Genomic DNA, 12,911 nt, shown 5'->3' on the forward strand with positions numbered 1-12,911 from the left:
TAGAACAAATATTTCACCAAGTGAGTGGCCGGATTTCAAATGTAGAATTTGATCAAGGAAAATGAGTATTCTTGAAAGACTTGAACAAAACAGTAGCTTTTATCTGAGACTTTTGAATGTTTATTTAGACTATTTGCTCTGTTTCCTGCCTCTGTCTTCAGAGAAGATAGAAATGTTCGTTCCGAAATGGCTGTACTGTTCCTGTTGATCTGCTCTGCAGCGGAGACTGGACGTTAGGAATTGAGGAACACCGCTGTAATTCCTACCTGACGAAGGGCTTGCTCCAAACAGCAGCTCGACGCAGCAAGGTGCAAACAGACCTGGGGAATCACTAGAGATGAGGAGTTCAAGCATCCCTGGGCCACACACACCTTTATAGAGCCATAGCTATCGGAGCCTGTGCAGCATCCCTCTCCATTAAATGCTGTAGCTGTTACTGAGCAGAATTTCTCTTGAGAATCTGGGACTTCATCCTGCAGTCGGTTAACACGACTCTTTGCGTGTCCAGACCATCTGTGGTCTGATCTTCAGCATTACGAGGTTTGGGGACAGATGTGGCGTGGTTTAGGTAAATTTTTGCCTTGCGTGCTGTTTGTAGTCATGAACCTCCCGAAGACTAAGCTCAGAAGTACTCTGCAATATTTCTTACGCAAACATTTGGTAATTAGTTTTTCTTGCTTAACACTTTTTATTAACTTTATAGAAACGGATCCTGCCTTGAGGACCTACCTCAGTCCCAGCCTAGACTGTAAACTGGACTTCATTATAAACCACAGTCTTGGCTTTGGGAGAACTGTTTTATGCATAAAAATTGTTTGCAGAATGAAGTTTAATGTTACATTCTTGTACTTTACGAAATCCAGGAAAAACAAAAGCTTATGATAAGTGCTGTGCAAGAGCATTTCTATTTTAAACATTCAAATTTGGTTATTTGCTTTCATATTGTTAAGTAGAGACTGAAAACAAAATCCAAATTATTAAGAAGATTTCTGTGGCACTGGCTGTAGGGAACAGGACACACAGCACTGTGCTTCCCGTTCTAATTTCAGCATATTTCAGTTTTTAAGGTCAGAAAGGCGTTCTCCTTGCCTGGGTCATATTGCAACAAACTTGTTTGTGCTTGCAACACCAAGTTTTCCTGAGTGCTGTTTTGAAGAAGTCCTTCATAGCTGTGCAGGTATCCTTTGGGGATTTCTAAACGCGTGTTTCTGCAAATCTGTTGCAAACAGAAGGTGACATTTTGAGAATGAGCCTTTTGCTGTAGCACACACCACCAATAGCCAGAGCGTTGCATGTGTTTTCTCTTTAACTGGGGTACTGAAATGCAGAGATTAGATTTGGTTTCAGTTTACAAGTGTCTTTAAAATAATGAAACACTTCCTTAAACACACAGGGTCACACAAATCTGTGCGCAATTCTGACTTTATTCTGTTACCTGAGCGCTTTTTAAATGGTGAAAGTTTATAAAATCCCACTTAGTTTTTGATACTGGTACACTTTCCTCTTAGTAGCAATTAATATCTGAATGTGAGCATTCCTCGCTCCCTTAAGGCTGGAAAATGTTTTGGCAACTATGGAAATACATACTAAATGGAGAGCAGAAAATTACTGTTGGATCTGTTGGGCACCTTGCAAATGCTTTGAGAGGAGAAAATTTTGACGTCCAGCTTATGCAGCCTCTGCAAAATCAGAAGATTTTGGTTATGTTTTCAGAGTGGGCTTGAAAGTTTACTCAAAATCTGTGCCGGGAGGCTTTCTCATCACAGCATACCTTCTGACTTCCGAACGCGATGGTATCCCTTCATTCTTCCGGGGGCCAGTTGTTCCGTTTCATACAAAACTCTTCTCCTGCTGAAATTTTCCTTATATATTAATAACTGTATTATTTGTATTTCTGTTGCCGGTTGCCTTGATTGCACTTGATGTATTTGTAATATCAGGAGCCAGGTAGGTGTGTATGTGGCAGTTCCCTAATAATCTGAGAGAGGAGGAAAGAAGGAGGTTTATATATTGCTGTGTGTAATGGGATCTACTAAGAATTTCACTCACCCTCTAACTTTGGGATGAGAGACTGTTTTATTCTTTCCAAAGCAGAATGGAAGTAAAATATGTAGTGTAGATCACTAGTAATCTGCTCCGTGCTACAACTTTCGTGGCATCCTTCTTTTCCCCCAGTTTAACCCACCTTTTAAAGTCTGCCGCTTTAAGATGCGCTGCTGCAAAGCTGTAAAAAAAAAAAGAATAAAAAGTAACTTGTTTGGGCTTGTTTGCGTGTATTCTACATGAAATCATTTGTTGACTCTGAAAAGGAAGCTGTTAATCTCTATAGTCGTAAGATATTCTCTGCTTAGTGGAGAGGGTGAGTTGGCACCAGCTCGGGCGCGGTGGTTCAGCAGCGGGGAGTGCCCGTCCCTGGCACCGGCTGCGTGCCGTGGGGTTCCGGGCGGTGTTCGCAGCCGTAGTTGTGGTGAAGCAGTTAATGGTGAGATGCACGTGGCCTGGGTGTCTCTTGGTGTGTTGCCGTGTGACGTCAACAGGTTGAGTGTCGACAGCGTTGAATACCTTGAATGTGCTGCAGTGGTATAGATAAACATTAAAGAAACACATTTCATTTTATGTTATTTTATTTTATTTTATTTTAATGTGTGTTCAAGATCTAACTATCACATCAGGAGGTTGAAGCTTAGGGAACTGGCTACATGTCTTACGTGCATTTTTCTGCAAACCATTACTGTTATCTATGGTTTTAAGTCTTTAATAATGGTTTGGGTTGGAAGGGACCTTTAAAGGCCATCCAGCCCAACCCCCCTGCAAGGAGCAGGGACATCTCCAACCAGATCAGGTTGCTCAGAGCCCCGTCCAACCTGGCCTGGAATGTTTCCAGGGATGGGGCATCCACCGCCTCTCTGGGCAACATCTGCCAGTGTTCCACCACCTTCAGTGTAAAAAAAAATTTCCTGATGTCTAGTCTGAATCTGTGTGCTTTCATAGAGGTGTATGTAATTTTTTTACATGGTTTTTTTTTGGGGGGGGCTCATTTTGGTTTTTCTTGTTTGTTTTTTTTGTTTGTTTGGGTTTTTTTTAATCCTTTTAGACCAATAAGCAAATTAAGAAGCCCTGACTTGTTCCCGCAGCCAGTGTTGCAGCTCTCACAGCGCTGCCGCTGTGTTGGGTCTTTTGTCCTCCAGCAGCACTGTCAAATCGTAACGGAGGAAAATCAGAAACATCTCAGATCTTTTTCTGACCCTTGCAGAAGTTTAAATGTTCCCCACGTGATTGTGTATGTGGCTAGAAAATGTATCTGGGCATCGTAAATTCAGTCGTTGTGTATCTGGAAGCTAGGTCTGTGCTACATGAATTTATTTTTCTGCTCTTCTTTTTTTTTCCTAGTGTCCCAATGTAATATCAGCTTGAAGAAGCAGAGGAGTCGAAGTATCTTTAGCACCTTATTCTGCTGCTTTCGTGACTACAATGTCGAACCACCATCTACCAATAGCACCAGTGCTCTTCCTCCTTTGGTGGAGGAGAATGGAGGACTTCAGAAGGTCAGGCTTTTCTCTTATTGTGCTGTCATGTAGGTCTCTTGTAACCAAGATTTAACTGCGTTTCTGAAGGTTTATCTCAATAGGTTAGCCTCATGGGGAACATGTTATGAGTTACAGAAAAAAAAAATTACTATTTTGATGGTGAATTGCTAATAGCATCTCTTCAGCTGCAAATTTAAAACTACCTTTTCCATGAAGGGTATTGGCACTACTCATTTCATAAGGAAACATTTTAAATCTGATTAAGACACCAAAAAAATTCAGACTTCTCATGATACTTCACGTACTGAGTTGTCTCTAGCTTTATTTCTTCCCAACCTCAGGGAGGTTAAAATGTGTCCACTGGAGCGTAGTGGAACTGCTTTGAGTGCCAGTTGAAAGGGTTTCCAGTAACATAAAAACATCTCACAAAAAGGGAGAACCATAATTGTTTGGACCTTTTTTCTAACCAGTTCACCCATATTTAATGCACACTGAGTCCAGAGGTATCATCTTTTGGCTGTTTTTCCAGGTTAATAAGTTTTGTTTACCTAATAAGTCCAATTAATTGATATAATTTGTCAGTTAATGCTTTTAGCACTTCAAAGCATTGTGTGTAGAGCAGCATGTTGAGTAATTACATTGCTTTGCTATATTCATAAACTCACAACGCAAGTAATTTTGTGTCCTTTTGAAATCTGATAACACTGTGAGGATTTATGTTATGCTACTGAAGAATTCCAGTCCAATAGAGCAAACACAGGAATGCCATCTTTTCCAAAAAGAAATCTCTAAACTCCACTAGTGCTCTACTCTTAATTGAAACATCATTCCCCTTTCACTTTTCCAGGACTTTGAAATTGCAAATCTAGGTGTGGGAATGGGGAATAAGAGCAGGAATGGAGATGTCTCTTGACTTTTCACCCTTCCTCTTCTTCACGCTGATTTTTCGTATTTGATGCAGCTGAATTCTTACCTACCTTGTCCAGTCCAGTTTATTTAGTTTTGAATTTTGGTAGTTATGTTTGAATTCTGGGAAGCTTGGGAGAAAGAGCAGACGAACTGTTTCATGGGAGAGGAAGGGAAAGCAAATTGAAGTGATGGAGCCTAAAAATACGCGTGAGGGCAAAGGCTGAACCGCAACAGTTCATGATGAAACTGCTCACACAGAGGTAAAGTGGACTGAAAATTCCTCTGCCAAGAGGAGGAATTGTATGTGTATTTTTAGACTTCTTTAGCTTGCCAAGGTACATTTTGACTGAAATCAGGGAAATCTAGCCTGGATGTACTGAAGGGAAAGCGAAGTAGCGTGTAGCATGTATGCGCACGGTCACCTGAGAAACAGCGGAAAGGGAAATTTTACTGGTTCCCGTTCGTTTTAAGCTAGGGAATGGAAAGGAGGCAGAAGTGAGGCTACTGGCAAAATTAACAGCTGGGAGAAAACGGGAGCTCATTAGAAAGCAAAACCTAAAGAAGAGAAGAGTTTGGTTTTTTTTCTGTAGAAAACAAGAGGTAAAACGGTCTGGAGTCAGTATTTTTCAGATTGCATTTTGTAGAACACTTAATTGCTTTCTAAATGTATCTTTTGCCTTGAGCAAGCGATAGCACGTACGTTTACACAAGTTTCCATCCTCACCCTGTGCTGCCTTAGTGAGCAGTTTTGAAGTTGTACACCAGCCCAAGCCACAAATCGCAGAATTCGTAGGATTACCAGATTACAACTTAATAAGAGTAAAAAAAAGTTCCAGAAATATATTAAAAAGCCTTACTAAAGAGGGCATTTTCTTCCAGTAGAGTGGCAGGCACTCAGATGTGTACAGATCTGTATGGAAGAAATAAGTATGGCTTGGCTTTTGGGTAGTTCTTAAGTGAGTGCAAGTAAGTCGGTGACGTTTCTGTTTGAAATGCAGCATTGAAGACCAGTAAGCTTTGTATGTGGTTTATTCTGAGGGCTAACATGGTTAGCGTAGGTAGGAAATTCCCTTTTAAAGAAAGAACAACAGGATTGAAGACTTGGATGTGTTTAAATATCATTACGCTGTCAGGCAGGCTAGTGCTTTTCACCAGGAGAGCCGTGTTTTAGAACGGCGCAGGCTGGATTTGACCGAGTTACACTGAGCATCTTGCCTAGATTCAGAAGGGATAAGTTAAGTTGTGGGGTAGTACGTGCAATAATGTGCCCCAGTTTCTAAACTGGTGAAATTAAATGTCCTGAGATTACAAAATTACCAGTTTTAGGAGAGAAAAGAAAGTGTGACAACACACTGCTTAAACCCTTCTGCTATTTAATCAAAGCTATTATTGCATTTACCTGCCTGCCAGGTTAACAAGTTTAAATTCTGTTGAGCTGCTATTCAAATGGTCCCTTACTCGTATCTGCTGTCACTCTCATATGTTGTATTAATTATTTATCACATCACAGGTGACCTCTGACTATGGCCCAGTTGGTTCACGCATTGTGACCCTTTCCTTCAAAAATGGAATAAGAAAATTACACAATAACGTTAAATAGTTACTATCAGAAACTAATTTGAAATGGCTTGGTTGTACTTCCCTTCTGTCTTCACTGTTCAGTGGAGCTGTTACGTGAAAACTGGTGATAAAGACGTCAGAGGAAGGAAAGGAACTGAGAAAGCTGCTGCTGGTTTTACTGGAATTGAGTGTTTGTTCTATGTCGCTTGGGCGTATTCTTGAAGTTGATGGGACAAGCTGATTTCCTTCTAATTAGGTGTCTCGATTCTTTCAGTGCTAACCTGTTGTAAATGAGGAAAGTGGAGAGGAGTATTCACAAAGTAATGGAGAACACAGTTCTGGAATTTTTTCAGAGTAATTGTGTTGTGCGATTTATTTTTTTAATTATTATTATTTTTGCTGTATTTGAAAAAATAAGTCAGTGCTTCGTTTAGTATTTTACCAAATGGTGTGACGCTTGGCAAGTCAAATGTCATGTTACTTCTTCATAGGACTGGAGGAAACGCCAAACTGAGCATGATTTTGAAAACAGGGTTTTTCAGCACTGACTCCTTTTCCATTAGGGGGGAAAAAAAAAAAGCCCAAAAACTTTTTAATGATACTGAGTTCACTTTTAAACCTTCTACTCACAGAGCAGCTGCTTGTCCAAGTGTGACTCTAATACTGGTAATGAACGATCCATTCTGTCTCTAAAGTTTCAATGCAACATTTTTCAAGAATAACTTGTATTTACTGAAACTGTTGTAGATTTGTTTTCCTTAAAATCTGACCGCGTTTCAGCGCAGCACAAAGACGTATTCTAAGGTACAATATCTGTTACAGTGGGTATATCGGCCTGTCTGCAGCTTGGATGCAGAGCCAGACGTGTCACTGGGAGCACACAATGTTCAGCCTCATGAAATCCTTGCTAATTTTTTCCTGCTTCCTCAGCAGCAGGCAGCTCACCAAGACCTTCCAGCCAGTTTTTTTAGAGGCCACTGTTGGGGGAGGGAAGTGGTTTTTGTTTTCTTCTGAATAAATTCAAGTCTCCATTTGTGTTCTTCAGTTAGCAACTTGACTCAGTCGGTGTATTTTCTGGGCATGCTTCTCAGTGTTTTTGTTGTTTTATTTTTTCCTGAGGAAGTTTATTACCTGAGTTTTGAAGTGTTTGCATGTACAGGTTTCATCTGCAGGCTTCAAGAAGGGGACTAGGTAGAGAAAGATGAGAAAACCTCATCCCCTGGTGCTCTCTTCCCTTCGCCTTCAGTCGTGACGGGTGAGGGAGCTCTGACAAGTCTGTCGGCACTTTGCCATTTCGCGTACAACCCACCTCCACTGGAGCCGTCTTTACTTTTGTTTCACAGTTAGAACCAAATCAAGCAGATGGCTCATGTTCAACCAGATGAAGCATGAATGAGGAAAGGCTTTTTTATACTTGTTGGATTAGAGGAGAAGGTCTTGATCCACATTTAACAGGGAAGGAGACGGAATTAGAAGGAGGTTTATTCTGGGGGCAGCAGCTGCCCCCACTGCTTTCCCTGTAACAAGAATGAAGCCAGAAACGTCAAGTCCTTGAATTTCCACCTCATCCATCCTAACTGCTAGAAAAGTTAAGTCTCCTTATCCCCACCACTTTTTTTCTGCACAGTACTGTCATCTCCAAAGTGATCATAGAATCATAGAACAGTTTGAGTTGGAATGGACCTTTAAAGGCCATCCAGTCCAACCCCCCTGCAAGGAGCAGGGACATCTCCAACCAGATCAGAGGGGGTTGCTCAGAGCCCCGTCCAACCTGGCCTTGAGTGTTTCCAGGGATGGAGCATCCACCACCTCTCTGGGCAACCTGGGCCAGTGTTCCACCACATTCATCATAAAAAATTTATTCCTAATATCTAATCTGAGTCTACCTCCCTCTGTTTTAAAACCATTACTTTTCATCCTATCACAACAGGCCCTGCTAAAGAATTTCTCCCCATCTTTCCTGTAGGCCCCCTTGAGGTACTGGAAGGTTGCAATAAGGTCTCCCCAGAGCCTCCTCTTCTCCAGGCTGAACAGCCCCAACTCTCTCAGCCTGTCCTCACAGGAGAGGTGCTCCAGCCCTCTGACCATCTTCATGGCGTCCTCTGGGCCCACTCCAACAGGTCCATGTCCTTCTTATGTTGGGGGCTCCAGAGCTGGGCACAGTACTCCACATAGGGTATCACAAGAGCCGGAAAGCTATTTAGATACCTATTGTCATGTCTCCAACACTCTTGTCTGCTTCAGTGGTCTGTATTTATAACAAGTGAAAGCACAAGCGAAGGGATCTTCTCTATCCAGCATGAATATGGTTCACAGAATGAGAAAAACAGCTTGTAGGGAGCACATTCTTGAGATCAAAAGTAGTGCCTCCTGCGTGCAAGAGACCTAGAGGAGCCACATGAGTGTGGCTTAACCTTTGATCAGAGCAAGAAAATTCCTGGTGTTTGGTTCTGTTGATCACCATCAGCATGCGGTGTGGTAGGTTGATTCAGAAAACGAAAGCCCCTCTGCATAGCTCTGCTTGGTTCCTCTGTCTCTGCCTACTCATTCTGACCTTCTTTGCCTCCCCCAAAAGTCTTCTATATGAAGAGACAAAGCTCAGTGGTCCAAGTCAATGGGGGAGTCAAATAGCTACTGTATTCTTGTTTTTAAAGAACCTGTCACAGTGCAGTAAGAGCTTTGTGTTACAGGAACAAGTCTGATAAATCTGTTCTCTTGATCCCCACCTTCTTTTAAGGGATTATTCCTTAAAATGAAGTAGCTCCTTAGCTTTGAGTACAGATTGTTTTCAGAAAAGCAAATTAGTGTGGTCTGTCGCTTGGTGCTCATTGATCCCCTACGCAATCCATACACAGACAGCGTTAATGAATGGTTACAGTGCTGAAAACCTGTGTCTCAAATTAAAATTACGTAACAAAGGGAAAAGGTAGGATTTATCATTTCATCTGTGTATATTCTGCCGTGAAAAAAAACTGATTTCAGTGGCTGGACACATCAGTTCTGGGGGATCTCAGTGACACGCTGGAGAAACGTGGACATTCTAGGGACAGCTTTGGCCTGTTGCTAGCATCAGGAGCTCGCAGAAAGACTTCAACAAATGTGCTCATCTGTCATCTATTTCAGATGATAGCATTATGACCTGCTTCCCTTCCTGTTCCAAGGCATCAGGAAATGAGGCAGGACACTTTTTAAAAGTTTCCCATAGCAGGCTTGTTTCTGAAAAGCATTTGCCTGTTTATGAATGCTTACGCTTTACGAGCAGATTCCTGCATTTATCTTCTGCTTGTTTTTCCAGTTGTCACTGTTACCATTTTGATTTTTGCATAGGGACTTTTAGGGTTCCTTTTAGGAAATTTGCGTGTTTTCCTTGTTTTTTGATTTAAGAAATTCTGCAAGAAAAATAAAATGAATAATAATGCAGAACAGAAACCCAGCTGTGATACACAGCTGTATTTGTGTCCGGGAGCAGGATGATCTTGTCCCATGACTGTGGTTGTACCTCTACCTCTCATAGACTGTTTTCATCCGTTGACAGAAGAGGAGCTCCAGTTGTATTTTATCCTCTCTACCAGTGAATGCAAAAAATGCCTTTGAAAACAAAGCAAAACACAAGCTCGCAATCTGTGCTCTGCCTGTGTAACCGTGTCCTTGATAATGGTTTGATCGAAGGCCAACTCATCTGACTGGCACCTCCTCAGATTCACTCCTTTCTCAAATGGCCCACGAGGTTGTGTTCCACTTAGAGGACGTTAACGTGCCAAGTTAATTTTTTTTTTCTTTTCTTTTTGTCGTTATCTTGAGGAAAATTTGGATTCCTACCAATTTTTTTATGTGTTTGTTTTTTATAGAAATTGGATACTTTTTACTAAAGCAAACTTCTTGATAGTTCCTGGTAGTTGTTCTCTAGCTGCTTCATCAGCTTCCCTGGATTTTGGTCAGACTTCAGTAAAAATTTCTACTGTTGTAGCACTAAAAGAGAGGATTTCAAAAATAATATCCGATTACTTTTGTTTGTCAGTGATGTGTCAACACTGTATTAGACTCCAAAACAGGTGAGCCCAAGACTTTTTTCAGCTGGAAGAGGATGTTTTAATGTCGAGGGCAGCTCTTTCAATAATTAGTCAGTGTGCTTGTAGTCAGAGCTTGTGTTGTCCAAGTAATTAACGAGTAAAATCATCTACCTATGCAACATCTGTGCTAGAAGGGTCAGCTTCCTTTTTTTTTTTTTTTTGTTCTTATGTGCCCACCAGAAAACAAATACTTGGGTTTGACAGATTAGAAAGATGAGAAGATACAGTTCCTACTTCCTAAAATGTCTTACATATTGAGTTGGTGACCCTGTGCCCAGCTTTTCCATTTAGAGCTGTAAATGGAAGTGTCTTTGTGTTGGGCCCTAGGATGAGAAGAAAAGGTCAAGTTGGCCCAAGACACTCTTGCCTTCTCCCGAGTGCAATACAAAAGTGAGACCATGGGAAGAGCACTGATCCTGTTGCCTCCTTCTGGGTGAAGAAAGTGGGATTCCTTGGGTTGGTTTAGTGTCATCGTGTCCTTCTGGGACGTTTTGCTGTTGCCTGAGTGGAAGTGCTGGTTTTTCTGCGGTAGTTGTCTCAAGTGAAGTTAACTTCAAGGAGTGGGCTTCTGCCCTGCTACCAAGGTCTGGCTGAGCCTCTTGTTGCTGCAGTGAAAACAGACAAATATACCCATTAGTAGATCTTAAAGCTTAAAAAGTTACAGTAAATACAGGTATTTTCTTATTGTCATCTCTTATTAATCATAGCATGGGTTTTACCAGTCCAGTCTCCTAAAAATCATAAATACCGATATACTAACAGATCATTTCAGCGACTAAAATGCAAGATCCTGTTTTTATTTTATTTTTTTTTTACCCTAGTTTCTTGAATACTTTGAACTTTTGGTTTAAAAATGTTTGAGTGCTACATTTACTGCTTCAGACCTTTGTTCTACCCTTTAAAAGCCATTACCCTTACAGTGATTTTTTTTTTTTTTTTCTTTTTCCCCAGGGTGACCAGATGCAGGTCATGCCTATACCAAGTGTATGTATTTTTATCCCTTTTTCTTTTAATAATTTTCATAACTTTTTGCTTTGATTCATCTTATGTTGCAGTCTAACAGGTCTGGTTTGTGTTGCATGTTAACAAAAGGATTTTATGTTCTGTCTGCAATGTTGTATACTCAGAGATGAATTGAACTGCATGCGTTGTACAGGGACAGAAAGAAGAGTTAGGGTTTTACATGGTTTTCATCTTGCATCTCAGTTAAATTCATTTCTGAATTTTTATCGTTTTGAAAATGCATGAAGTAGTCTGGAAGCTGAAGTTACTCGTTTTACTAGAGACAAAAGGTGACGCGTCATCACTACGTGGAACACAGTTACAAAAACGTCTTCCTCTAATTTTTCCCCTATATTCCAGTTTGAAAAGAAGAGTTAGAAACTGCAGAATTTGTTTGACACGAGCCACTTTAGGAAAACATAGAGTACACTGACCACAGCTGCCCTCCTGCACTCATTTGAGATGATGCTCTCAGTATCCACTGCTGTTTTATGGGCCTTAATATTTCTGCTTATCTTCCCTGGATTAAACTTGGAATGCCTTTTGGCATCTAAATTATTTTTCAAAAATAAACAAAAGGAAGAAAAAAAAAAACCCAATTCTTCAAGCTGAAGCTTTTAATTTAACTAGGTTTAACCTTTTTTGGTCAAAAAGCTGCTCTTTCTCTGCTTGGTTTTTTTTTGTGTGGATGAAAGCTTAGACTTTTTAAATCTGGAAATACAGTTTTTTTAGCTCCTTTGCTGTTGGGATATTTGGTAGCCCCGTAAGACCTGAATATCCCCCAAGATACTATTTTTTTCCTCTTTTCCTTCCTTCTCACGTAGCCCAAGATTACAAGACCTCCTATAAGAACCCTTTCCCTGCTGCAGGGCAGTAGTGTTGGGAGATCGTTGCAACGGTGCAGGTTGCTTCCCTCCTTCACCACTTTTTATTGCATTTAAGAACTGCTAGAAATTACTTTTTATTACTTACCTATTATTTCTAATATGAAATTACTCCTAATGTGGCTCATGCATGTGTTTGCATGAACGTGTGTGTATGTACACACACACATGTACGTCCATGTAATTTGCATATATGCAAGTCTGGGAATAGAAAACTTTGGATATATGAAAAATACTGATTTCTATAATTCCTTTTCCTTTAACACACCTGCCAGATTTCATTTGGTGACTGTAGTTGCTCTCCTGGTAGATAGCTCTGCTAGAATGTAAAACACGTTCTGGCTGTGCTCTGACTCAGAGTAGAATTTTGCCGAAGAGTGAGTGCAGGTATTGATGAAACAAGAATTCAAGCAGAACGCAATTTTGAAATGACAGATGAGTACATTTTTGTCAGGTAGAAACATGAAGTGAGATACTTTGCTAGAGCACCATCTTTGCGATGTTCAAGCAGTACTCTGTTAAGATTTGGGTAGCAGTAGGAAAATGAATGATTCAAGAGGGAATTTCCTTTTTTTTTTTTTTTTTTTTTTTTTTTTTTTTTTTGTAGCTTAGCTGTAATCTTGCTGCACTGTATTCCCAGCCCTTTAATAAGGCAGTAAAATTAACTTTGCGTGACTTTGCAGTCATGATGTAGAGTTCTCGGTGAGCGGGTGGCTTTAAACACGCTCGTTCCTCCTCTCCGTGCCATCTGATGCCGCCTTCCAGCAGGACATGTGAGTGTTCTCAAGCAAGCCTCGCCCGCACGCGGTTGCGTGACATTTACTATCTGAGTATCAGTGCCGCTCGCTGTCGAACAGAAGCCAGCGAGCGTTAGTACGTCATGCTCTAAATAAAGACAGAACTGAGCTGCGGATGGAGAACGTGGTAGGAACGAAGACGCAAAGCCAACGTTATATTTG

The 12,911-nt window shown here is 40.9% G+C and overlaps 1 protein-coding gene across 6 annotated transcripts in view; it reads left to right on the forward strand.

Annotated features, from left to right (window-relative positions):
- CTDSPL (CTD small phosphatase like) overlaps nt 1–12,911 on the forward strand; it is an 81,668-nt gene that overhangs the window by 44,695 nt on the left and 24,062 nt on the right. For 2 of the 6 annotated variants that reach the window (XM_086741757.1, XM_086741758.1), the window contains exons 1-4: nt 586–660; nt 1,060–1,177; nt 3,391–3,545; nt 11,018–11,050. In XM_086741757.1, coding sequence (XP_086597883.1) covers nt 601–660; nt 1,060–1,177; nt 3,391–3,545; nt 11,018–11,050 — 366 coding nt within the window. In that variant the 5' untranslated portion in view covers nt 586–600. Of the gene's footprint in view, nt 1–585; nt 661–1,059; nt 1,178–3,390; nt 3,546–11,017; nt 11,051–12,911 lie in introns of those variants that run through there. The other 4 variants (XM_086741761.1, XM_086741762.1, XM_086741759.1 and 1 more) reach the window with 3 other exon arrangements.

Source organism: Chlamydotis macqueenii, chromosome 2 (assembly GCF_036417535.1).
Source record: "Chlamydotis macqueenii isolate bChlMac1 chromosome 2, bChlMac1.mat, whole genome shotgun sequence".
Classification (NCBI taxonomy): domain Eukaryota; kingdom Metazoa; phylum Chordata; class Aves; order Otidiformes; family Otididae; genus Chlamydotis; species Chlamydotis macqueenii.